Source organism: Lipotes vexillifer, unplaced genomic scaffold (genome assembly GCF_000442215.2).
Source record: "Lipotes vexillifer unplaced genomic scaffold, Lipotes_vexillifer_v1.1 scaffold474, whole genome shotgun sequence".
Classification (NCBI taxonomy): Eukaryota; Metazoa; Chordata; class Mammalia; order Artiodactyla; family Lipotidae; genus Lipotes; species Lipotes vexillifer.
Window position 1 is genome coordinate 1,293,546 of NW_006772385.1, and position 27,958 is coordinate 1,321,503.

The following is a 27,958-nucleotide window of genomic DNA, read 5'->3' on the forward strand; positions in this document are numbered from 1 at the left end:
AAGTTCCGTGTTCCTGTAGAACACTTGGGGAAGCCTAATTGAAGATTTCTGGACCTGACACTTGATCTTAGTCTCAAACACTGAGGAGTAAAACAGCCTAAGCAAGCAGGCATTCTACATCAAGGAGACATCAATGGGGATTGTGTGTTCTTGCCTTATGAATCCCAAGCAAATAAATCTTGTACTCCATGCAATAAACCTTTAACTTTCAGTATGTGAGTCTTTCCTCATTTCATAAATATTTATTGAGCGCCTGCAATATGCCAGTCTCTGATACAGCAGTTAAGAAAACACCAACCCTGCTCCTACAGAGCGTATAATAATGGGAGACTCTTTAATGTGTTCTGCCACCCAATTATCCAAAAAAGATAATCTCGCCACGTAATCCAATTGTGCAAAATCTGTCTTGGGCAAAGGGAACGGTACGCGCACGCCCGGACCAACTTGAAATGAAAACTCAGCCTGTGCGGGAAGGACGCAGGGCGCCAAACGCAAGAGGGCGCCCTCGCCTAGCGCCGCTCGGAACGGCGCGCCGCTATGACGCGTAGGCTCCGCCCCCTGCTCCCTTCATAGCGCCCCCGCCCCCTTGAGCGCAGTGCGCAGACTCCTCCTCTGGGCTCTGCTTCAGTAGGAGACGCAGCCGAGTTGCAGGCGTGCCCTCCCCGCGTGCTTCTGAGGGTGGCTGCCGGGCCTTGTCTTACCGCAGTGGCCGCGCCGCGCGGTTCGGGAGCAGGGCGCTGCAGCCGCGGTCCCGGCCTCGGTGTTTGGTAAACAGAAGCCCCAGCGTGCCGGGAGCGTGCAACCCCTCGCCCGGCCCGGCGAGCCCCGGGCGTGAACCGCGTTGACGGAGGATGGCAGCCTCCGGGGCGGAGAAGAGCAGCAAGAAGAAGACCGAGAAGAAACTTGCTGCTCGAGAGGAAGCTAAACTGTTGGCGGGCTTCATGGGCGTCATGAATAACATGCGGAAACAGGTACCGCCTCTGTGGGAGTGACCGACGGCGTCGGGGAGGTGGTCCGGGACTCGGGCCCCTGTCAGCCGCGGCTGAAACCCGCGCCCCGGGGATCGCGACCCTCTTCTTCCTGTGTCCTCGCCCTTCCCTTGCATTTGCGCACACCAGCGAAGCCCCTGTCGGTGGAGGGTCGCGTTAAACAGTTCTCGAGCAAAAGTGCCTCGTCGTCCGCCGATGCTGTGGCTCCTGACTCCTATGGGGCCCCGTGGGCCGGCATTCGGCGTCGGGTATCGGTTGTATAACAGCTGTGCCCTAGTTACCTCTTTGTGAGGCGAGGATCCCTCCATTGGCCAGCCGTTTTAAGGTGTGAGATCTCGGGCAAAGAACCCCACTGGCACAGCCCAAACCGAAGCCCCCCAAGGAAGGGAGAAGCATTGCTGGCCTGACATCAGCTCCTCTAAAATAAGGATCCCCGCCCCCCTTCTGTGTTACCAGGGTGGAGCTAGTAGAAGACAAATCCTCCTGTACGTGTTAATTTAGAGCAGAAACAGTCGTGGATAAATACCGTGCCGCCTTTTAAGGGCACCGTGCGCCTCTGTTAAGAGGAGTTCTTTGTTCTTTGATGTGTGGCGTATTAGTGAAAGTCTTCAGCACGTCGGCGAAAGGTGGGTTATGAAAAGAATGGGTTTTAACGCCAGAGAATGTAGACTAGAGAATCTATTTGTTTTTAAATTCCATAGCATCTTATACCAGTGGGCGTAGAAAAGTCACTTGGTTATTTTCTCGTCCTGGAAGCTTTATTTCTAGAAATATGCATCCAGGAAGATTTGTGGGAATGTTTCAGTTTTGTGACCATGGTCCTGTTTTTCATGACAAAAGCAGGACATGAGTATAAGTAACTGCGAAACCTAGTTTGCTCATCGGGTGGTGCTGAAACCACACAACCCAGATTGGGACTGGAACCTACAGGCAGACACTCGAACCCACCTTCTTTTAATTGAGATCACACACCTGGTCTCAGGACTTTAATGAAGCTCAGGTGCTTTTTTTGTTGGGGGGGGGGTTTTGGCTGCGCAGTGTGGTTTGTGGGATCTTAGTTCCCCGACCAGGGATTGAACCTGCGCCCTCGACAGTGAAAGCGCAGAGTCCTAACCACTGGGCCTCCAGGGAGTTCCCAAAGCTCAGGTAGTTTATGTCTCATGGCAGAAGGAATTCAGTGAAAGACAAGGTGATAGGTAAGAAGTGGATTTATTTATAGAGATACACATTGCATAGACAGAATGCAGTCTGTCTCAAAAGGCGAGAATGGCCTTGGGAGAAACACACTCCACAGACGGGTGCGGGCCATCTCAGAAGGCAAGAGGCCCCAAAATATGGGGTGGTTCGTTTTTATGGGCTGCGTAATTTCATAGACTAATGAGTGGGAGGATTATTCCAACTATTTGGGGGGGAAGAGGCGGAGATTTCCAGGAACTGGGCCACCACCTATTTTTTGGCCTTTTATGGTTAACCTCAGAACAGTCAGGGCACTGGTGGGTGTGTCATTTAGCATATGCTAATACATCACAGTGAGCGTGTAATGAGGAAGAAGGTCCACTGGAAGTCAGATCTTCCACCATTTTGGACCTAGTTGGTTCTAATCAGTTTTTGTCATGTTCTATGGCTATGTCATTCTTTTAAAGATTGCGCCCTGCCCCCTTTCCTCCTGTTTCAGTTCTGATGGGGCTATGGACAACAGTAGAGGAATTTAAGAGTTTTATGAAGATATTAACTTTGGTTTCTTTAAGCACACTCTGCTGGGGTCTTGTCTTTGTTCATCAGCTCCTGACATTGTGCATGAATGCAGTAGATATTTGTGGGAGTGCCTTTATATCTTGCCTGGTCTTTGGCCTGAAGTAGCTGTGAATGCCTGAATTCAATATTTTACATAACTTTCATGTATCTATTTCCATGTATACCTTCATGTTCCTTTCCTGTGAACCTTTCTTACATTTAGGACACCACTGACTTTGCATTGCTGGTGCATTTAACTAGTGTCTGCCTCTGAAAGGTAATTGCACCGCAGTTCACCAGTGCCCACATTTGTTTCCAGCAACCCTCCCACTCCCCCAAATATGTGTTTTCATACGTAGACTATAGCATTGTAAAGCTTGCCTCATTTCCTGCATAGATGGGGTGCAACTGGGTTGCAGCCTCAGATGTTGAGGAGGAGGGGATTGTCTGAGACTGTATGTTTAGCTTTTGGGAGTTAAAAATTGATTCATATCCATTTCTTAGACTTAGCTTTAAACAGTATTAGCATCTACTTATTTACTGTTAAAATAGAAATAAAGTTACTGAAATACCAGGTTTCTGTTACTGAGTAGGAAGGGGAAAATGGATGCTGGGTGAGACATCAGGAATTTCTTCGACAGTGGTTAACTGGCCTTAATCTGCCAGTTTCTCCTTTTGTCATTGGCTTTGCTTGTTATTCAGCCCGTTCTCCAGTAACACTTTTACCAACTTCTTGGAATCCTGCATCTTTTGTAAGATGGGCAGCTTCACTTTGCAGTTGATTTACATTATACATGTATTGTTCTGTTTAACATAACACAGAAGAGGCGCACCAAGAATGACTGACAAAGGCAGTTGATGGGAAGTGGCAGAAATAGAAGCTGGTCTGAGCCAGAGGAGGAATGTTTGAGTGAGGACCAGTTTTAAAAGTGTTCTTCTATGGTGAATTCTTTTGTGTTATTACTATTTTTGCTTTCCCTTATGATCTCATTACTTTGGGGATCAGGATAATGAGTGCCTGGATGACAAGGGCCCCCAGAAACATCCCTATACAAATTTAAGAACACTGTGAAATTAAAACTCCTGAATCCCAATTCCTGCTCTATCATTAATTAGTTTTTTGATATTAGAAAACGATATAGGTCATTTCATGTCTCTGTAGCATTGCAGCCAGTCTCTACGTAGTGGTGAAAGGGGGTTCTGCTGAGCCCACAGCCTCAGCTTCTTGTGGAGCCTTTTCCTCCATTATCCTTTCAGTCATTTCCAGCCTTTTGTTTTTAAGTAAACTTTACAATGAGGTATAGGATTCACGAAAAGGATCCAAATCATAAATGTGCAGCTCAAAGAATTATTGCAAAACGAACACACCCCCTCCAAGAAAAAGAGCTTGGATAATACAGCAGAAAGTCTCCACGTTATGCCCTTCTCAATTGCTACCCCCTCAAAGGTAACCACTATTCTAATTTCTACTACCATAGATTTGTTTGTCCTGTTTTTGAACTTGTATACATGGAATCATACAGTATATACTTGCGTGTCTTGCTTTCTTATAGCTAGCATTTATTTTTGAATTTTTGAATTTTATTTATTTTTTATACAGCAGGTTCTTATTAGTCATCCATTTTATACATATTACTGTATAGATGTCAATCCCAATCTCCCAATTCATCCCAACACCACCACCCCCCACCACTTTCCTGCCTTGATGTCCAAGTCTAGAAACTGTCATAGAGTGAAGTAAATCAGAAAGAGAAAAACAAATATCGTATATTAACGCATATATGTGGAACCTAGAAAAATGGTACAGATGAACCGGTTTGCAGGGCAGAAATAGAGACACAGATGTAGAGAACAAACTTATGGACACTAAAGCTAGCATTGTTTGTGAGATTTATCTATATTGTTGTGTGTTGCTCTAGTCCATCTTCATTGTATGTAATATCCCATTGTATGAATACACCACAATTTATCCATTCTATCATGTTGGGTATTTGGGACTGTTAAAAGTAGTACTACTTTGAATATTTTTGTACATTTTGTACAAAATGATTTTTGATGTGAACATGTATGCATTTCTGCATTTTTGTTGGGAAATACCCAAGCGTGGAGCTGTTTAGTCATAGGTTAGGCTACATTCAGCTTTAATAGATCCTGTGGTACAGTTTGCAAAGTTGTGCCATTTCACACTTTGGCCAGCTTTGTATGAGAGAGGCTTTTGCTCTACATCTTTGCTAACACTTGATGTTGTCAGTCTTTATAACATTAGCCATTCTAGTGGATGTATAGTGGCATCTTATTTAATTTGGTTGAGCACCTTTTCATTCATTTTTCCAACTTTTTTTTAGATTAATGTTATTCTGTTACACTAGAAGGGGGCTCTACAAAGCAGGGCAGAGTCATAGTCACTCTTGCAGGTACCCAGTGCTGTTGCTTTTGTGTTAATGAAGTCCAGAAGACCCTTAACAATTGAGAGATGTTTTGAGAACTTTCTGACTACCACTGCAGTTCACAGTTTCCTGAGGTTAAATGAATTAAAACATAATTAGAATTTAAAAGCTCATGTTAAAGCCCCATTGAGAGTTAAGTGAGAGAACCACAAAGCTCATTTGAGGATTGGATGCTGGGCAGTCACCTGGGCTCACTTACTAACTAAAATGACTCAGCTTCTGTATACTCACCTCTCCAAGATTGTCAATTACTACATGTCTTTAATCTTTAGGGTCTCTTGTGAATAATCTAAACCTTCTGCATTAAATTCTCAATAACAGAAACACTTCTCGAGCACTGATTCTATACCAGCCATTCTCCAAAGTGATTGTCTCATAAATATGATTGTCTCATTTAATTTTCATGACAACTCCCATTATCCAGACCTTCCTATTCTTAACTCTCTTCTGTTTTCTCTTTTTGTCTGTCCAGTTTAGATATAGCTCTCTCTTCACTCTCTTTTCAATGTCCTAAGCTTTCTTGGCCCTCAGTCCTTTTTTTACCTCCTTTGGGCAAAAAGCATTGATGACTGTTTACCTTCTTTGTGCAACGCTTCTAAGCACAGCTGAAGAATATCGCATTACTGGGCAGTCCTCTGCCAGGTGAGTCCTAACTTCAGCTGGGCTGGCAGTACTACTGGTGAGCAGTTCTACTTACTATTTATTTTACTATTTTCCTCTAACCCAAGCCCTTACTCTGTATCCTCACTTTCAGTACATCATCCCTCTTTTGACGTCACAAATAAATAGAAGTCATTAGTCTGGAACTATCTAACTTTAACTTTCCACCACCAAATCTATAAACCTGTTTTGGCACTTTTTAAAAATTCTGCTACAATGGATAAAGCCGCTTAAAGCCAGTACTTTCACCTGGGCTTTGACTTTCTCAGTACTAGTGTAGTCAGAAAAGTTACACCATTGGTTATTCTTTCTTTGTTAGGCATCTTTAACTTCTTCTCTGCTGGATTCTAGCCATCAGCATTTAGGTGTGTTTTAACCTCTCTAGCTTTTAAACCAACAAACAAACCAATACACTTAGTCTCAGTATTTCCCTGTAAATAATATCCCTCTCCCCCTTGTTAAAACCAAAAGGTGGGTAGAATCACTGCCTCTTGGCTCACTGTTTATCTATTCCCCTATTTCAGTTTGGCTTTCTGACTTATCCGTTTAGATGGATACTTGTTGAGAACCCATCGTGTGAGACCTACTTACCATAAAATGGCAGGTACAAGAGACTGATAAAAGGCCAGTGTGACTGGAGCACAGAACATAAGGGGAGGATGGTGCAAGATGAAATTGGAGAAGTAGCTAAAGATCTGCCCGTGTAGAGCCTCATAAGTCAAGTTAGGGGGGTTTGCTTTTATTTTAAAACCCTTTCAGATATATATGTGTATGAGAGGAGGAATAGGTGTATCAGTTTTTCTTTTGAAAAAGATGATTGACTGCTCTATGGTGAATGAATTAGCTCTCAGAGTAGGTGCTGGCAGACCAAACAGGAAGTTGTTACAGTAGCGCAGTAAGATGGTCCTTTGGACTAAGGTGATACCAGCAACAGCAATATCAATAAAGAAAAGATGATATATTCAAGAGATTTAGGAGGTGAGATCAACAGGACTTAGTGATGGTAACGATATGTGGTTGTGATGACTAAATTAGAAAAGCAAATTAAGATAACTTAAAACAGAACCTGATAATAAGTAAGCTCTCAATAAATGTTGGCTATTTTTACTGTTGTGATGGTGGTGGTTGATTGGATGCTGAGGGGTTCTGTACAAGATGTCATTTCTGACCTCCAGGGTTCTGAAATGCATAATAACTAGATGGATGGTGACACAGTTCTCTGAGAGAGGAGATACTGGAAATGGATCAAGGCTTTGAGGAAAGGTTTATAGTTTGTGTTTTAGATAGTTTAGTTTGCAGTGCCCCTGAGACATTAAGGTATCTGATGAGTTGACAGGTCTGGAGAGTTGTGGGTTAAAAGTATAAATTTTTGAGTTATCTGCACATAGAAGATAAACTTCATTGAAGCTGTGGAGAGTTAAGAATCTAGGATAAAGGCTGGGTAGGGAATGAGCCTGTAAAGAAGACAAAAAAGTAATGGCCAGAAGAGTAGGAGGAAAATGAGAGTTTTGAGAATCGGAGAAGATATTGTTTCAGAAGGGAGATGACAAATTTTGAAGCCTAAGAGAAGTCAGAGTAAGATTAGAGCTAGAAATGTTCAGAGGATGTAGCAACAAAGAGGGGTTTATTGACTGTGCTGAGAGTTGTTTTGATGGGGAGACAGATGGAAGTCAGATTAGTGTGAGTAGGATATGAGAAAATTGAGACAGTTCATTTGAGATCTGGCCCTGAAGGGAGTGAGGGAATCAAATAAAGGCTTTTTAAATGGAAGATGTATGTGTGTTTAAAAACTAGTAGGAAGAATTCATTTGAAATGGCGAGGTTTAATATATGTGAAACAGAATGGGTGATTGATAGATGATTCCTGAGATGAAGTCCAAAAGTAAAGGTGAGTAATCTCCTATGGGAGGAGAATGGTTCCTCTTCCATAGGAGTTAGAAGGAGTACATAGGAGTGGTAGGTACATAGGTGGGTGTGTTTGGAATCAAGAGAATGAAGGAGTTCCTATCTAGAGGCTTTTGTTTTCTCTGAAAAGTAGGAGATGAGATCATCTGCTAAAATGAAGGAGGAAGAAGATGAAGCTGGAGGTTGCGGAAAGTTGTTTTTGTGAAGAACAGAAATGGTATGATGGCTGGCAGTGTGGTTTTGTTTTGTTGCTGTTTTGGCCGCACCGCGTGGCGTGTGGGATCTTAGTTACCCGACCAACCAGGGATCAAACCGATACCCCCTAAGGACTAAGGAGTCCTAACCACTGGACCACCAGCGAATTCCCACTATCTAAGTCGTCGTTGTTTGTTGTTTTTTGTTTTTTTTTTTGCCACACCGCACAGCTTGTGGGATCTTAGTTCCCTGACCAGGGATTGAAAGCAGTATTTTTTGAGGTTAATTATCATGAACTTATAATGAATATTTATCCTTAACTTGGCCTTCAAAGCCCTGTCATAAAGGTTCTATGACTCGCTTCCCTTCCTACTCATGCTTCAGTTCTTTCTTTTTTTTATTATTAAAGAGTTTTTCATGTGGACCATTTTTAAAGTCTTTATTGAATTTGTTACAGTACTGCTTCTGTTTTATGTTTATGGGGTTTTTTTGGCCCCGAGGCATGTGGGATCTTAGCTTCCCCGACCAGGGATTGAACACGCACCCTCTGCATTGGAAGGCAAAGTCTTAACCCCCAGGGAGGTCCCTCAGTTCTTACTTTAAAAGCCACTTCTTCCCTGAATGTCTTAGATTATGTCAAGCCCCTCTATTACATATGCTCTTACAGCACTCTATTCCTTTCTTTCATGCATTTATCAGCTCTATAAAGGCAATAAACACTATGTAGTTTAATGCATGTCTTTGCTACTAGGCTCTAAGCTCCATGAGGGCAGGGACTGTGTTTGGCTTGTTCAGCTATATTGCCAACATCTACTACATAGGTGCTCAAATATTTGTTAATACAATAGTTGATATCATATGTATGGTTGATAACACCTAGAGGGTGAGTGGACAGAGGATCTGGGTAGCATCAACATTTTAAAGGATAGGCAGAAAAGTGCATTGGAGGTTAAGGTGTGGAAGGAAGAAAGACAGCAGGGAATAATGTCATTGAAACCAAGATTAAGTTACAAAGGAGAGCCAGTCGGGAGTATCCAATGCTATAGGGAGGTCAAAAAAGAGATTGTCCAGTGGATTTGAAAATTGGTGGTTTTAGCAAGTAAAGTTTTAATGGAGTGGGGGGGGAAGCAAATTTTAGAGGACAAAGCAGGGACAGAGTGGGGAGTGCATGGAGAGGAAACTGCCCCCTTTGTGGCCCAAGCTTTCTGAGATGGTATCAATGTTCTGCTAAACTCTATAGTATCTAGTGCATACTGTCATCATGACACCATATGTGTGTTGAATAAATGAGTACAGAAGCACATCTTAAGAGAGACATGATTGTATTAAAATTACCTTCTGAGAAGAAGGGGGCCAGTCAAGATTTGGGAGATGCAAGAGCCAGGGTAGCCCCAAAAGCCTCTGGCCTTTTTCAAGGACACTGCCTTCATTGCACCTCAGCTCTGACTACTTGCAGTCTGTTTCTCTTTCAGAATTTCAGATCTTGGAGAGAGAGGATCTGATATATGTAGTTTGGGTTAAATGTTAATCCTGTGAATAAATTATCCTAAGCAGAATAGGGCCATGTAACACAAACATGATCTTGAAAGGCCTATGTATTGAGGCCATTTCCTGAGAAGGAGGAATTATAAGTCAGGTGGCTACTCCATTTGGCATCTACTGCAAAGATTCATATTAATGAAATCACTGATAAATTTTTTAGTACATAATATAGCATATAATTTAGTTACATTCTGTTGAGCTGTCAAAAAATGTGGTTGATTAATGTTTAAGAGAGACACTTAAGAGTATGCCATCTTAAAGATGTTTAAGGAAAAAAAAGAATATGCCATCTTATTTCAGGTTAGCTTACTGGAAAATGGTGTGCCAGGATTAAATGAGTTCTGCCTTAGACCTTCTCTTTGAGTTGCAATTAAATTGAGTCACAATTTAATATTACACTAAGCTATTACTGTGAAAAACTATTTTAAAATGGTTTTGTGTCTTCTGTAAAACTTCTTTTAGCAATTTTGCCTTTAGTCACTCATGGCTTTAGGAAGCAACGTGCTATAGTGGAAATAACATGCACGTTGGATTCAAATAGATTTCTGGTTTTGAATTCTGCTCTGTCTTCTTACTAATAGTGTGACGTTGAGCAGGTTGATTCTTCAGGCTTTTATGTTCTTAGGTGCACAATGATCATAATATCATACTGAACCTACCTTACTGATGTTGGGACTAATGAGAGAAAGAATGTGAAAACTTGATAAATTATTCAGTGTTGCACAGATATTGTTGGTATTGTTATTATCACAGTGAATCTGCTGGGATTCTTGGTTACCAGCAACAGAAACCATTCTGTCTTAAGTAAAAGTAATTTATTGCAAGGGTATCGGGAACTTAGGGAACGTAGGCTGGAAGATGAGCAGTCCTGGCAGACAAGCCTAGGGATTCTTTGGTAGCTAGGCTGCAGAAACCCTGGAGTCAAGGTTACAATGCAGGAACAGTCTTGACGACTTGCTGGTGCCACCGTAAAGACATCCCGTCATCCCACAACACACCGCCCCATCTTTCTGTCATTCACCCAAGATTCAAAATCCTGGAAGTAGGTATCTAATTGGTTGGCCTTAGATTGTTTGCCAGATGAGGACTCTGCTAAGGAGTGAATAGAAGAATTATCTGATTTACTGGTTCCATAACGAGAGGCAGGCTCTGAGAATTGCCTTCTCCCCAAGATAGTTCATAATGAACATTTTTTCCAGAAGTGAGAGTTTGGGGTTGTAGGAGGCAGGGGAAATTGGATGCTAGATTGCCAGAATCCACAAATATCCACTCTGACCTATACCTTAGGTTGTCCAATGCAAACATGCATGCTCTTATTCTGTCCTATAATTTTTTTTTTTTTTTGCGGTACGTGGGCCTCTCACTGCTGTGGCTTCTCCCACTGCGGAGCACAGGCTCCGGACGCGCAGGCTCAGCGGCCATGGCTCACAGGCCCAGCCGCTCCGTGGCACGCGGGATCCTTCTGGACCGGGGCACGAACCCGCATCCCCTGCATCGGCAGGCAGACTCTCAACCACTGCGCCACCGGGGAAGCCCTGTCCAATAATTTTTTTTTTAATTATATATATATATCACCAATTAAATTTTTTCACTTACCATATCTAACTCCAGGATCACTTGGTGATATCCATTCCTTCTGTAGGCATTTTAAGACCCTAAGGGTATATGTAATAATAGATTCTTTTTTTTTTAACATCTTTATTGGGGTATAATTGCTTTACAATAGTGTGTTAGTTTCTGCTTTATAACAGAGTGAATCAGTTATACATATACATATGTTCCCATATCTCTTCCCTCCCACCCTCCCTATCCCACCCCTCCAGGCAGCCACAAAGAACCAATAATAGATTCTTTATATGATCGTGGAGGGGAAAGGAAACTAGTTAAACCTTAGGTAAATATAAAAGCAAAGATGAAAATAAAAGTAGAAGCCACATTCATTGTTTATTATTTTTTCATTGCTGTGTTTGTGACTTCTTCCTTCACTGGCTATTCCTATTCTTTGTCTTTAGCCAACCCCTTAAGGTTCTTTATCTGATGGGGTGACCGGGTCTTTTATTCCTAGGTATCTTGAACCTTTGGTCTTGCCTGTGTAGGGTTACTTTAGTCTTACATTAACATTTACCACTGCAGTTGGCAGTACTAGTGTTGGGTCTGGGATTTGATTTTATGCTACTTAAAAGCTGATTAGTTAGCCTGTTGCTGTTTAATGGATACTGGCAGAAGACATGAGACTCCTAGGTCAGAGACAACAGACTTGATTGTTCACAGCATCAACATGTATGCATCAGTTCCCCTTGCCCCACAAGTACTATGAGGGTGACATGGTGGGACCCAGATGGATGTTAGGGTTTGTGTTGCAGCTAAGGAATAAACAGTAAGGAATCTGCCACTTTTATAGCAAATGGTAGGCAAGCTTGCTTGTTTATCCTGGAGGGGAGACATTATCTCACCCTTATGGTCGCTTTCTGCCAACAAAACCCTGAGAAATCATGGCCTGGGTAAAAAGTGGTAGAGCCTTGCATTCTTGGCATGTCCCGGAAGATATGCAGGAACTCGAGACCCATAGAGAACTGTCTTTTCCAACAACCAGGAGGTATCCAAGGGAGTCCCCAGGTTCCAGTCATCTTCTGTCCCATGGAGGAAGAGCAACTTTTTTCTTGATGGCCAGGATCAGGCGCCTACCCAGAAGTAATAACTTTTTATCCAGTGGCATGAGGAGGCCAAAATGGCCAGGTCACAGTCTTAACTGTCAATTCTGTGGAAATGTTGTTATACCTCTTGATTAGATGATTCTTTTGGGTCCCCAAATCTCTAAACTGCTAGCAGAACCCACCTCCAGAAAGACTAATTGCTGAGATCAGAAACAAAATCTTTGTAAGTGAATCCTTAAGCATGTTAGTGAGGGGAGCCTCTTCCATGCCTTGGTTGCCAGGCTAGTTCTGGCTAGAACCCATTCTATCTATACAAATTAAGTGAAATTCACTTAATTTGTATAGATAGAATGAAAATGGATTGAAAATGGATTCAGCTGCTTAAAGAAAAAGGTTTGAAAACCACTGATCTGAGGCTTTTCCCTGAAAAGAGAATAAACTGTGTGTGTCTTTCTGTGTCTAAGTGGTGTTGAGAACAGAGGATATGCAGGGGTGGTCTTAAGCAAAGCCTCATCTTCCAACTTAATTTACTAGAAAAGCACTGCATATAGGGGATTGCCAGGTAGTTGCCATCTGTCAATAGGGTGTTCTATTATGTCTCAGTTGGCTATTGATCTTTACATAAACTCCCTGAGTTGAGAATCTCAAGAGAGCTGAATGGTAGAATTCCGGCACCAAATCCCCTCACAAAAGTTGGCTGGACAAAGTACTGTGAGTTCGAATTCCCGGGTTTGCTTTGTCTTTTAGTTCTGTTTTCTTACTGGCACAGGGAGTGCTTTGTTCTATCTTAAAGGCTGACAAGGCAGCCTCTATCAATGACTGTTCCTTTTTGTAGCCTCTGAAGAACAGTTGAAGAGGTTATTTAAATTTTTACTCCAGAAAGCTCTGGAATGGGTTGATACCTCTTAAGTTAACTCTAGACTGGAAGGTCATTTCCATTTCTCATCTTAAATTTTTCTCAGCCAAGATGTCATTCATAGCTCTCCGGATTGTCTGCAGTGAACCGAATGACAGCACTCCATCTAATTCCATACTAGCAACAGAAAATCCCCCAAAATTGTCTGTTATGAACCCTCATTATTAAATTCCCACATCTGTAATCTCCCTGTAAATTAACATTAAAGCAATTGAAAGGCAAAAGTCTGCTCTCCCTGGTTTCTTAAACTCAGTCTCAGCCAGAAGGCATTCACTTAAGTGTTTGGGTCAAGTCAGGGTAACTTCTTCAGCAGTTTCAGCGTAGGCTGTCTTCCATTGGAATAGATTAAGTTAGTTTAGCACCTCCAAAGCTGAACATCTCCAATTTCAAGGTAGTTTGCGTCACATGTTTTCAGTATGTCAAAGGGTCTCTGGGACTTTTAAGATTAGCATAGTGTCACCCCCACCCCTACAAACCTGAAAAGATACAAGCACATCTATTCTCTCTACAATAAATAGTGCAGATGTTGACACATTATTATACAGTCCTAACCCACCTTATTGTTCCCAGCCAAAAACAGATAGAAACTTCGTTTCTGGAGGAACAGGGTTCTCAAAGTAAGAAAATCTTGGCTTTTGGTTTTGACAGCTTGCCAGTCTGTGTCAGCTCTCTGTAATTGGTAGACCCTAAGTAAGACTAAACTCAGCTGGAAGGAATCACTTATCAGGAGGCTAATAGGGACACTATGTTTACTGGATAGGGAAGGAATTTCACGTATGCATAATAATGTTTCATTGGCATATGATACATTGTTTCTCATGGGCAACGTGTTAGGTATTTGCCAGGGGGATTTCTCAGCTGCTCAGTCTCTTAGAGTTTCTTTTTTCCCCTTGTTGTCCATCCTGCATGTTTAAAGATTAATTTTCCTTGCTTTTTTGAACCCTGTGGTCCTGGCGGAAATGATTGAGTTTTGTCTAGTGACAAACTCTTCCCTCCCTTTTGGGAGGAGAGTGATCTACATTCGTAACAGGCAGTTGTGCAGAGCACAGTTTGTGGCCTTGAATTCTCTACAGTTCTAATCCTCCTGGTTGTTCTGCACCTTTGTGTCCTCATTAGAAGCCTCACCTCCTGTGAAATTCCTTATATATATATATATATATATATATATATATATACGTATATATGTATATATATACGTATATATATGTATACATTTAAAATATATTGAAGTATAGTTAATTTACAATGTTGTGTTAGTTTCAAGTGTACAGCAAAGTGATTCAGTTTCTTTATATACATTAATCCTATCTCTTGGAAGAGCCTTTTCTCTATTCCCCTCCATTTGTCTCAGCTGGAGTGTGACCTTTAACAGATTCCTCTAAGGCCTGTGGCCCTTTACAGTGCGCTCCTCAAAACCTTGCCTTTCTTCATTTTTTGTTTTCCAGGCCTTGGAAACTTGGTGGTAGCAGACACATTCCTTTCTGTTACCTATTTGTGTCAAAATGGGCTGTATCTTTGTCTGTTTCTTCCAGACAGCCCCAGCTGGGTTATTAACCTGTTTTTAAATTGAATACTTTCCTATCCTGTAGAGCTAACATTGTTTCGATCAAATGCCTCTTTTCCTTTTCTTTTTGGGCCCAGGTGTTTTGCTGACCTACTTCTACTAGTGCCTTTCAAAGTCTATAGATTTTGCCATGGTGGAAAATAAGAGGTCTGTGTGTTCAGGATTACTGCCAACCCTTACCACCCTCAGTAAGGTAATTTTAATTATGGGGAAGCCCAGCATCTAACTTAGGTCTGGACTATGTCTGAATTATTTGGCTTCCCTTAAGGTGTCCTACTACTGTCCCTTAGTCTTTTCTCCACAAACTTCCCATATACGTTGCACTAGAGCACATACCTTGCCTGTCTTCCCACCAGATCACCTTGCAGATTATTTAACAATGCATGAAATACTCTATTGCTGCTCTTCCTTTTCCCTTTTCAAATCAATCTGAACTTACTGTAATCACCTACTATAATTGTCCCAGGCTTTGAGGTCAGTCCTTTAATTATGTGTTTGATTTCTTACCTTTAGCTTTAAAAGAAATCTTATAAAAAAAATTCCAGGACCAGGCTTCTTTCTGAGAGAAACGATTTAGTCTGCTCCTGAATTCTTTCTTCCTTCATTATATCTCTTTGGTCCATATTGCTTTTGTATAAATAACAATAAAAATAACTTTTTTTTGTTTCCTAATTTCGTCTTTTAAAGAACAGTTATACCAAAGTTTATCTCCTTTCCCTTTCAAAGCTGTTTGGCCTAGCTTGTCATACATACGTTTCCCTTAAGGAAGGAAATCCCCTTTTCCTTTATTAATCTAGGTGTGTTCCCTTGTTTTTCTTTAACTTTCCCACTTGCCTTATTGTGATTATACATGTGTTTAAGCCCATTGCTGTTTTCCTTGCTTTTCTGAACAAAGATGATTTCTAAAGAGGCCTTTTAATTTTTTTTCTCTTAACCTTTGGGTTTATTATGGCTTTGTTGAGACTTTTCTAGTATCTCAATCCAACATGATGATTTACCCTATATAATAAGGGTTCCATTTTCGTTTATCCTTTCAGTGATTTAAATCCACCACCCAACTATAGTTGAATCTACAGTCTACCCAGGGATTTGTACCCAGGGTCAACTTGAAATCACGCTGGGAGGGACTGATTGCAGAACCTTGTTGACAAGCTACATAAATCCAAAGGTTAGTCATTCCTCAGTCCTCTTCTTGGGATACAATAAAGAATAGAATTTGGGACAGCTGCTTGCATGCCTCCTACTAACGCCAGCACATATTGTTAAAAGCTAGAACCTCATGCAATGCTGTGGAGCTTTCAGGAACCTGAAGTGCCTTTTGCAGTCCTGTCTGGCAAATACATACAGAGAGCAAAAGGTTATTCCACTAATGCATGCCTAAAATGCTTGCCTGCTTTGAGGTCTTTCCTAACCAAAGGACTCTTCCCTCAAGAGTGTCTAATACTTGCAAACACTAAAGTAGCACCAAAGTTTCTGTTTGCTGCTGTTTGAGTGTCTATGCATATGGATTTGAGGGGCCCTCTTCTTCTGGTTCTAAATATTTGAGCAGTAGAGGTAGGAGACAGATAAATTAATGGTGATGACAGACTAGTGAACATGGCGTTGAGTTGAGCATAAAATGGGCTTCCTCTTCTTTTGCCCCTTAACTAAAAACACCCAGTCTGAGGCAGAGCAGCTGAGGAATGGGAACAGTCCTCTCCTGCCATAGATAGGGGCAAGCCTCCCAATGAATTACGTTCTACTTTGGGGGCAGATTAATGGAAGAAGAGTGAGCCAGGAGGCCTGGCAGTGTGTGGTCAGTGACCTCTGCCATGCTCTTGCTCATCATGTAGTCACTCTTCGACAAGCGACAGTTGGAGAAAAGGACTGAAACTTCCTTCCCAGTACTTACCTTCCCCAGAGGAAGAGAGAGTACTTCATGACAGAGAAATCTGTTGTTTCTCAAATTGATACGTTATCCCATTTTTTCAATTATCAAATCTCTCACCACATTTTTTAAATTAAACTTTTTTTTTAGAGCAGTTTTAGGTTTAACAAAAATTGAGCAGAAAGTGTAGTTTTCATTTACCCCCTTTGCGCCTCCCCCTCGCCCCAGTTTCCCCTATTATTAACATCTTGTCTAAGTGTGGGGCATTTGTTACAATGGATGAGCCATTGTTACAGTATTGGTTCACTCTTTGTGTTGTACATTCTGTGGGTTTTGACAGGTGTATAATGACATATCCACTGTTAGAGTATCACACACAATAATTTCACTGCCTTAAACATTACCTGTGCTCCACCTTCTCACCACATATGTGAAATGGTATCTTTATCATATGCCAAATGCCCATTAATGTGGATCCCTCACATTTCTTAGGTTTATTTCTCAACATTTAATTATTTTGTTGTTGTTATGACTGGGATCTTTATTTCTCTCATTTGTGTGTTTTATTAATGGCATATTACTCACATCTAATTGCTTTTTCATGTTTATCTTATTTGTCTAGCCACCTTACTAACTTTTCATATTAGTTCTACAAGTGTTAAATTGATTTATCTTTATTTCCTTAGTGATATGGCTAAAATTTCCAGAACAATGTGACAGGGTGTGTGTGTGTGTGTGTGTGTGTGTGTGTGTGTGTGTGTGTGTGTGTGTGTGCGTGCATTTCAAACTTGAATGAGAATGTCTCTCCTGCTTCACTAGTTTGCTGTTGATTCTGATGAATGACCTTCAACATACAGACACATCATTTTCTTTATTAAAGAATCTCAGGAAATGAATTTTTAATTTTATCAAACACCCTTTTGCCCATATATTGAAGTTTTTCTTTTTTTCTTTTTTTGGCCAAGCCTCACGGCATGCAGGATCTTAGTTCCCTGACCAGGGATCGAACCCGTGCCCCCTGCAATGGAAGCACGGAGTCCTAACCACTGGACCACCAGGGAATTCCCTGAAGTCCATCTACTACATGAAAATTTTCTCTTTTAACCTGTCAGTATGATGAATTATATTTATAGAATTATCATTCTTGAACCCTTCTTGCATTCCTAGAACAATACCCTGCTGGATTCAGTTTGCAAATACTTGACAGATCTGTAAATGTAAATGAGACACCTAAAGGAGGAAAAAGTCCAAAGAAAATGTGACCAAAATAGCAACCGACAGTTTAAAAAAAAAAAAAAATGAAGACAGCAAGGACACATAATAAATAGTATTTAAAAAGAGGGCATATGTAAGATGAAACATAAGTTATCAGTAATAAATAGGAGGGATTCAACTAAACCCTACTAAAAATAATCATTAGATGGTGAGAATTTCAGACTAAGTTACACAAAAATCTATGCTGTTTATAAGAGGCTAAAGATTCAAAAGCTGAAAGTAATAAATACAAAGATATAATTTTGGGAGGACATAAACAGAGAAATTGCAAGGTTTTTTGGTTTGTTTAATCCAGTGAAGATGTATTGTTCAAAAGGTAGTTTTGTTTGTTTTGTTTCTCTTCCATTCACCTGGGACTTGTTACCTCTTATTCTCCAGATCACCTGAATCTCTGTCTCTTCCCATTTCCTGTCTTTGCATACACCTCTTCCCCAGAGGATTGATAGCAGGAGGGACCTCTGCCTTTAGGTCGGTCTCATTTCTTGTTGAATAGGACCTATTAATCTATTGTGGTCCAGTCAAATAAATGCACCATTTGGATATAAAAGATTGCTCCCATTTCACCTCCTCCTACTTGCCACACACAGCGTTACTCTCTGGCTAGAGATTAATCTTAGACTAAGACTAAATTGTACAAAGATCCCTCTGATTTCTCTAACTTCCTTCAGCGCCTGTAAATTCACTACACTAACATTCCCCATTCCTGAGTATGCCTTGGAAAGGTTTTTTGCTACATTTCAGTTTAGCTTTACATTTTCTGGAACTTCCCATCAGCAGCCATAGGTCCCTCCCCTATCTAATTTGCTTGCTATTCTGTCAGTATTCTTTCTTCCTCTCCCTCCTTTTTTCCTTCTTCCCTCCCTCCCTTCTCCCTTTCTCTTTCTTTATCTTCAGCAACTTGATCAGCTTGTTTTGATAGTAACCAAATAGTTGGCTTGGTTTTGCTACCTGGTATTTTTGGGTGCGGCAAAATCACCTGAGAGCTATGCCTGTTCTGTACCCCCCTCCCCAAATAAAAGGAAATAAACATTTAAGACACTGTTGGAGTAACAGTAGCTCTAACTATAATCTGCATATAATTTCTAAGCAATAGTCTATAGGCCTTATAAAAAATATTTAAGTAAGCTGTAAGAGTGAAATGTTCATCCCTTAGCCCATTAATTGGGACCCATTTCTTTTCTCATTCTAAGCATTACAGTATTTGGATTTTTTATTCATGAAGTAATAAAGTAGGAAATAGCAGTGATTTATCTATCAGAAACTATATCAGTAGTTTCAGTAAAATACTTAAAATTTGGAAAATGCCATATCCTCTGAGCTCTTGAGCCATTATTTAGTTTTGTGAGTGAAATTACTCTGAAAATATTATTTACCTCATATTCCCAGTGCCTAAGAGGATGCTTTACAAAATTTTTTCTGAGTCCAAGCTGTATATTATCTTTAACTTCATTAAAAAATTGAAATTTTATTTGATAAAAAGGACATATCTTTTTCCTTGAAATTCATCTTTAAGGGTTCCAGTAAATCTTAAATTTTTTCCTTAATGTACCCCATTTTTCCAACATTTTAAGTGTATAATCTAGATCTGCCTTCTTTCAGTAACCTAGAGCGACACATTTTGGCCTAGGTCAGAAATCACAGTTTAAAAGTGGCTGCTATCCAGGTCCCATCAGAAGTGCATTTTAGAGATGTTATTTAAGGAAAGAGTGCTGAATGGACATTTGGTTCATCCACTCTGTATATTCTGAGTTGTTTCTGTTGAAGGTTAGATCTATGAAGGCAACTTTCCTGGAAAATTCAGTGTGCACCTGCATTTTATCAAGGACAATTTTTAAAGAGCAGATTGTTATATTTGAAAAACCATCAAGGACATTGCCATTAGGTCATTTAATGTCCCCATAAAATCTCACCATGAGAAATATCTTAGAATTTGTGTCAGAAAAAAAAATTTGGCTTCCCCCAAAGATTAGTAGACTACTTTTTTTCTGATTATAAAGATCTTTTTTTTTTCCTGACTGTTGGGAAGCTAAGTGCCAGATTTTGATACAGCAAACTCATGACAGCAACTCTGTAAGTCCTTCCTAAATAGGTTTTACATTAAAAACAAAATCTGTGCTGGAAAAGGACTGGATTTAAATACAAAATAGAGATAAAGCATTTGGCAAGTGCCTGTTTTATATCTTTGCTAAGCCATGCCCATTGAACCCCTTTTAATTTTATTTATTTCTCTCTTGATTAGAAAACGTTGTGTGATGTGATCCTTATGGTCCAGGAAAGAAAGATACCTGCTCATCGTGTTGTCCTTGCTGCAGCGAGTCATTTTTTTAACTTAATGTTCACAAGTAAGTATCTTAAGATAAAACATAATAATTTTTCTATGAGAATTAGGTGGGGTCTAATTGAAAATATGCCATTTTCCCCAGTTTTAAAAGCACTTTAAGTTAAGGCCACAGAACAGTGAAGAGATTGAAGAGTGGTCATGGTGATGATTGATCAAAGGAAAACTGTCCTTTCGTTAGCCCTAAAGGCCTGAAGTCTTTATTAATGGAGATATAACTTCTGCTTGAATACCGGGTTTTTTTCTTAACCTCCGGTGGAAAGGTAAAGGAGCAGATAAGTCTTATGGCATTTTATCTAGCAAGTTAAACTAAATAAAAATGAAATATATTATACTAGAAAGAACCCTAGTTTGGAGTTGAGAATTGGGTCCAAGTCCTGGTTCTACTTAGTACTGCTTGTGAGCTTGATCAGGTTATATAATATATCTGCCTCAAGTTTTCTCTTTAGTGCTCTGGCTACCTACCAGGGTTTGGGGGAAGAATGAGAGCTTTGCTAGTGAAAGCTGACTATATATATAATTGTCATTGTTCTTGTGTTTGTTCCAGCTACGTCAGAGGCATTTTGCCCATAACAATTTAAGAGAATGCTAACAAATTAATTTAGGAGTTGGGGAAATATTAAATGCAGTTTTATGTCTCTCTGTTCATTTGGGCTTTTTTTTTTAGAAGTACACTAATTCATTAATTTCTTAAATTATTTTAAGGCACATGTCAAGTATGAAGAATTAATTTGCATTTATTATAGGAATGTGTTGGGCTTTCTGAGGTATTTTCTTTCAGAGAGGTCTCTGTCCTGTTATTTTTCTCCAACATTTAACACAGCCTAGAATGATCGGGTTCTTCAGTTAAACTCAGGGTAGTACTCATGCCATTTATGTTTCTTCTCTTTGTATTAGCTAACATGCTTGAATCAAAGTCCTTTGAAGTGGAACTCAAAGATGCTGAACCTGACATTATTGAACAACTTGTGGAATTCGCTTATACCGCTAGGTAAGTTAAGGATCGTTTCTGTTGTGGAGGAGTAAGGTTGGGATCTGCCACGACAAAGCGTTGTTGTAACAAATTGGTGTGCTCCAGAGTCTTCAGAATGAAAAACTACACGGACGGTAGGGGGGGGGTTGAGGATCCTATGCCATACTAATTCAAGGGCTGTAAAGTTTAATTTTTTGTTTAATTTCGGGGGCTAGAAGGATACATTCTATGGTAGCATTATTTAAATAATAAATTGTAGAAAATTAACATTCACTTTAACTTACTTACAGAATTTCTGTGAATAGCAACAATGTTCAGTCTTTGTTAGATGCAGCAAACCAGTACCAGATTGAACCTGTGAAGAAAATGTGTGTTGATTTTTTGAAAGAACAAGTTGATGCTTCAAATTGTCTTGGTAAGAAATGAGATTCCTATTTTTTAAAACAAAAAACACCATTAATGTATATTTTAATAAAGAAAAAAAGCATGGTTATAAGTGTCCTCGTTTACTCTTTTTTTACCCTCATTTAATCTTAAAGATATTGTCCACTACAAAATTTTCTAGTAATATATTTTATTTATTTTATTTATTTTTAACATCTTTATTGGAGTATAATTGCTTTATAATGTTGTGTTAGTTTCTGCTTTATAACAAAGTGAATCAGCTATATGTATATATATATCCCCGTATCCCCTCCCTCTTGAGTCTCCCTCCCACCCTCCCTTTCCCACTGCTATAGGTGGTCACCTAGTAATATATTTTAAGAGGAGGTTAGGGAGGTACATATTAACCTGGGCAGAAACAAGCCATAAAATACCATATCAACATTTTCCAAAATAAAAAATAGCCTCAGTAATGAGTTTTTGTGTGTTTAGGAAAACGAGTAATGATTTACTTCAGAAATGACAGAATGATTCAGTATTAAAAAAACCAAACATAATATACTATACTAACATGCTATAGGAAAAAAAAATACTTAAAATCATAGCAACAGATACTGAAGGCACTTTTGTGTTTTCAGTACCCATTCCTAATGTTTAAAAAAAACCTCTTAAACTAGAAATAAAATACCTAAGTTAACCTGTATGTGTCTGAAACCTAAAGCTAATATTCTTTGCACGGAAACATGCCACCGTTCAGCTTCGTGCTGAAGATTTCCACCAATGTAGTCAATCAAAAAAAAAAATAAGGTAACAGTAAAAGTTTCCTTATCAGGCATGATCATAACAGTAGTTTGTTGCCTAATTTAAAATTTCATTAACGCAGTGAGTGGTTAAACAAGATTATATCTGCCGTAAAGGTGTTATTTTAGTGTAACATAAAAATACACCAATCTGCCAATCTGTGACTGTAAGACCAGATCTGTGATTTGAATACTGATCCATTGTCTGTCTTACCTAAATCACATCAATAATATATTATCTATGATTTTTTATTTTTAGTTTCCTTAAAACGAATTGATAACTGAGCAAGACAGTCTGATTATAGAATCCCTCTAGAATTTTGCAGTGTTTTCCCCGATTTTATCAGTTATCCTGGTCATGCTTAATTTGAGCTGTTTTCAAGTCTGTTGTAAACCTTAGAATTAGTTTTCATAGAAGCAACTGTTTTCTTTTCACATTCATATTTTATTGATCTGCATGATATTTAATTGAGTTGCATAATTACAACAAATTCAACTGTCAAAAATTAGTTAAAAAACAAATACTTGTTCTTGGTGAAAATATCATTTCCCTGGTGGGAACATAAATGTTCAGATGTAGCAGATGGAGCACATAGCATGCCATGGCATTGTTCAGTACATTTAGAAAATGGCAACTAGTCTAACTCACTAGCAGGCATCAGTTATGAGAACCTTTATGGTTATAAATATGAAAGTGTCAAAACTATCTGAAGACAACATGACGTTGAAACATGGAAAATCAAAGCAAATAAACTAAAAAAAATTTAACTGATGACTTTGAATGGACGCCTGCCACAAGATCATATACAGTAATCAGTGGTTTTATTTAGCAGAGGTTGGCAAACTTCCTATAAGGGCCAAATAACAAATATTTTAGGCTTTGTGGGCCACGTGTCACGTGTGGTCCTTGTTGCTCCTCTTCCTACTTCTCCCTCTCCTGCTTCTCCCCTCCTTCCCCTCCCCCCTTTTCTCCCCACTTCCCCTTTTTTCACAACCCTTCAAAAATATGAAAAACGTTCTTAGCTGCTGACCCTACAGCTAGATGTGGGCTGGATTTGGCTCATGGATAGTATTTTGCAGACTCCTGATACAGAACATTAATAATCAATTAGGGGGGATCTTCCCTCCTAAAGAGAAAATAAAACAGCTGAATGGAAAATATATGGGGTTTCTATGAAGAAAACTGTTAATTACATTGAAGATCATTTAAAAATGTAAGTGGATATCTATGTCATGTTCCTAAGTGGAACTCCTCCATGTTGCAGAACAAGCAACTGTCCCTAATGTAATCCCAAAATTCAGCAATCCTAATTGAAGTCATATCAGGATTTTTAAAAAGTAGAATGTTATAAGTTTATTTTAAATTTATTTGCAAGAGAAAATGTTATACCAGTAGCCAAGAAAAGTTTGAAAAAACACTGAAGGGGGCCTGTCCTACAAAGTACCAAATTCAGCCACACATAAGAGAGTATATTGGCATAACAATAGACAAATCAATGGAAAAGAGAAGGATCCAGATTTATGAAATTTATTGTCTTATTTTCCTAGAGTCATACTTAATCTTTAATGTATATTTGTTTGTTTTTTAAGGTATTCATTTTTTATTCATTTGTTTTCTTTCTGTGTTCAGGTATAAGTGTGCTAGCAGAGTGTCTAGACTGTCCTGAATTGAAAGCAACTGCAGATGACTTTATTCATCAGCATTTTACTGAAGTTTATAAAACTGATGAATTTCTACAACTTGATGTCAAGCGAGTTACACATCTCCTCAACCAGGACACTCTGACTGTGAGGGCAGAGGATCAGGTGACTAAACTGGCTTCTCACATTTTTCTTAGTAAAAATGTCCCTATGGATTTCTTATGCTTCATTTTTGGATACATGACAAAGAAAAGAATCATATTAGGAGAGAATGTGTTCTTTACACTAATTCCAAATTCTGTTTCATAGGAAAAATAAATTTTGGGTGCTTGTAGGGGCTGGCTCTTTGAGAGACAGGCCACTTGTAGAGATGCTGTTGGGTGGGTAAAACAATGCCTCCCCCAGAGTTGTCCACACCCTAATCCTTGGAATCTGTGAATGTGTTACCTTACATAGCAGTTGAGGCTCAGCAGATGTGGTTAAGGATCATGAGAGGAGGAGGTTATTGGGTGGGTCCAGTGTAATCACAAGTGTGCTTAAATATGGAAGAGGGACAGAAGAGTCAGTGTCAGAGTGATGTGATATGAATTAGACTTGGTTGGCCATTGCTGGCTTTGAAGATGGAGGAAGGGCCGCAAGCCAAGGAATGCAGATGGCTGCTAGATGTTAGAGAAAGCAAGGAAATGGTTTCGCCTGTAGGCCTTCAGGCAGCCCTGCTGACACCTTGATTTTTGCCCAGTGTGTGACCCAATTTGGACTCTGACCTCCAGAACTGTCAGATAAACAGTCAGAGGTGTAAGCTGGGTACAGGTGTTGGGAACTAGATGGGCTAACACTTTGATATGCAGACATTCACTTAAACCCTGTTTTCAGTTCCCCGTCCTTCTCTGTATTTTAAGTCAATAAATTTGTGATAATGTGTTATAGCAGCAATAGGAAAATAATAGAGGTAGAGTAAGATCGCATGCTTTGAGTTACTTTTGTTCTACAGATAAAAGTTTTGCACTGAGCCATATTCTTTCTCCCATTCTTCATGGCCCAGAGTATTAGTTTGCAAGTTGATAGGTTGGACCCGGAGAACCTGAGTAGGCATAAAGAAAAAACTCAGTTATATGAGCAAAATTGACTGACTTATATATAGTATAGAAAGGGAAGAATAAGTAATTTTAGATTGAAGAAACCTGACAAACTTGATGAACACTACCTACAGGTTAATATCATCAGTGATATCATGTACTCTTGTGTAATGAGGATGGCATGTTACCTCTGTGTCTTCCTCCCAAAAAAACTATAACCCCAGCCTAATCATCAGAAAAATATCAGACAAACCCAGATTGAGGGACAGTCTATAAAATACCTGATCAGAACTCAAAGCTGTCAGAAAGTCCTCAAAAACAAGGAGGGCCTGAGAAACAGTCATAGTCTAGAAGAGACTAAGGTGACATAACCACTAAATGTAATGTGGTATCTTTTATGGGATTGTGGAACAGAAAAAGAACATTAGACAAAAACTAAAGGATTTTTTTTTTAAGTATGGACCTTATTTAATAATAATGTATCAGTATTGGTTCATTAGTTATGATAAGAGTTTCATACTAATGTACTATTTTAACAACTGAGTGCAGGGTGTATGGGAACTCTGCACTATCTTTGCAACTTTTCTGTAAATCAAAAAATATTCCAATAAATAGTTTATTTAAAAAAACAGACCAATTCCCATAAAAAATTAACTGTCTCAGACTTAGGGCTTATTAACACCAACCCAAAATAACTAATGTAACTAACTCAAATGTGTGTGGCAGATGTATATGTATATGAAATAATGGGTTTGTTTTCAGTGTATTTAAACTAGTGATTTATAAATCCAATTATGTTACTAAACTTGGGCTTGTTTGGTACAGTTAAATGAATGCTACCATATTATTTTGGAAAGCAATTCTTATGTAAATATCCTGTAAATTATTTTTTATATATAGAATTTTTATATCATAAAGTTTCCAGAAAGTAAATAAGTCTGTCAATTCATAATTCAGGAATAAAATCATAGGTGACCTTCATATCTCTTGGGGTAGAAGGCCTCTGAGGAAATTAACCTGTTCTCCTGGTACCATATGAACATATATTGAAACTATCATTGACCAATAGATTTTTTTCAGTGGAAATGTACATCATATCTCCTTCCAAAAAGGAAGCTATATTTTGTTTAAAAACAATTATAGATTCAACATCCTACCTGTCATTACATTATGTAGTAGCAATTAGTTCTAAAACATATTACCTAGAAGTAGTAGTAATTAGTTCTAAAAAACATATTACCTAGAAGAATCATTAGAGCATTGTGTAAATTGTTCTGAAGTACAGATGGTGTTTGGGGATGAAAGCAAATATCTAAATAAAATATTGGGAATAAGAAGTTGTGTCTTCATGAGACTCTCCCCTTTCAACTTGAGAGTAAACATAGGTAACTGGAAGTGCTGCTGCCTTCTAAGAACTTTACTATGCTGTTTTTCTCCCCTTAGGTTTATGATGCTGCAGTCAGGTGGTTGAAATATGATGAACCTAACCGCCAGCCATTTATGGTTGACATCCTTGCTAAAGTCAGGTTTCCTCTTATATCAAAGAATTTCTTAAGTAAAACAGTACAAGCTGAACCACTTATTCAAGACAATCCTGAATGCCTTAAGATGGTGATAAGTAAGTTGCCTTAATATCCATTTATAACTTATCGTGTAGCCAGTTTCTCATGGGCTTAAAACCCTTCAGAATGGATCAGACTCGGTAGCCAGGGAGAAACACTCAAGACTTTGCCCTTCTGGATAATTAATCTATTGGGGTTCTCAACTGTCTATCTGGAGGGAACTTAGCCTCAGCCCTTATTTTATAGGAACATGTGTGATAGAAGTTTAAAAATTACTTATGCTTTGTCTCCTTTTGTGTACATTAACTTTCATTCACTTTGTTTTTTGTGTTTCCTTTTTAAAATAATTTAGCCAAGTAGTGTACTGTGATCACATTTTCTTTCTTAAAGAAAAAGGTTTGTTTTTTGCACGTGGAGCACATTTTTTGCCACATTTTTTTTTCATTTACTTAATTTTTCTTGACTTGCAGGCTAAGTTCCAAACCCTCTGTAAAATGCCTCTTAATAAAATTGTCTGTACAATTAAACAATCTGTTGCTTTTATTTTTTGGAAACACATTTATAGAGCCTTCCTTCTGCCTATTCCAGTATGGAGTGTTTGCCCTTTAGGCTTAAGGCACAGTTCTTGTCCTGGGACTTCCCTTCTCTGCCATACTGGGATGTTCTTTCACTCCTTTCCTAAGTTAGATTCACTGTCTTCCTCAACCCCAGGTCTTCACCTTTCTTAATTCTGTTTGATTGAACATATCCTTAAAAGGTTCCTGAGAAAGAATATATGATCAATAAATATTTGGAGATTTGACAAATCTCATATCTTTATTTTATCATAAAATGTTGAAGGATAGTTAAACTGGGTGTAGAATTATGTTGAAAATCATAGGCATTCTCCATTATTTGCTAGCTTTCATTGTTGCTTTTGAGAAATCTGATGCCAGTTTATTTATTTATTCTTCCTTGTAAGCATTTAAAATCTTTTTTTTTTAATCCCTGGTGTTTTGAAAGATCACAGTAATGTACCTTGGTGTTCATCTTTTCTTTTTTTTAAGTTATCATATTGGGCATTCTCTCTTTTCAGCTACAGATTTCTCAGTTCTTTATTATTGATATTGTGATTATTTAGGCATTGAGTCTCTAATCTTAAAGTCTCTCTTGTTATCCATCTTTGCCTCTTTGTTCTGTCTTCTTGGAGATAGGCTTAATTTTTCCTTCAGCACTTTTGTTTTCTCTTTGTTGCACCGTGTGGCATGCAGGATTGTAGTTCCCTGACAAGGGATCGAACCTGTGCCCCCTGCAGTGGAACTTCAGAGTCTTGACCACTGGACCACCAGGGAAGTCCCATTAAATACAGTTATTTTATATTCTGTGTTTGATAATAACAATATCTGAAGTCTTTGAAGACCAAATGCTGCTGTTTTTTCATTGACTTATTCCTGGTG

At 39.1% G+C, this 27,958-nt stretch overlaps 1 protein-coding gene across 4 annotated transcripts in view; it reads left to right on the forward strand.

Annotated features, from left to right (window-relative positions):
* The first annotated feature begins 614 nt into the window (after positions 1 to 614).
* KLHL7 (kelch like family member 7) overlaps positions 615 to 27,958 on the forward strand; it is a 59,066-nt gene continuing 31,722 nt past the window's right edge. The window contains exons 1-7 of one of the 4 annotated variants that reach the window (XM_007447446.1): positions 615 to 971; positions 15,644 to 15,774; positions 19,988 to 20,090; positions 20,984 to 21,077; positions 21,350 to 21,474; positions 23,874 to 24,049; positions 26,404 to 26,578. In XM_007447446.1, the coding sequence (XP_007447508.1) occupies positions 20,012 to 20,090; positions 20,984 to 21,077; positions 21,350 to 21,474; positions 23,874 to 24,049; positions 26,404 to 26,578 (649 nt within the window). In that variant the 5' untranslated portion in view covers positions 615 to 971; positions 15,644 to 15,774; positions 19,988 to 20,011. Of the gene's footprint in view, positions 972 to 1,128; positions 1,616 to 15,643; positions 15,775 to 19,987; positions 20,091 to 20,983; positions 21,078 to 21,349; positions 21,475 to 23,873; positions 24,050 to 26,403; positions 26,579 to 27,958 lie in introns of those variants that run through there. The other 3 variants (XM_007447444.1, XM_007447445.1, XM_007447447.1) reach the window with 3 other exon arrangements.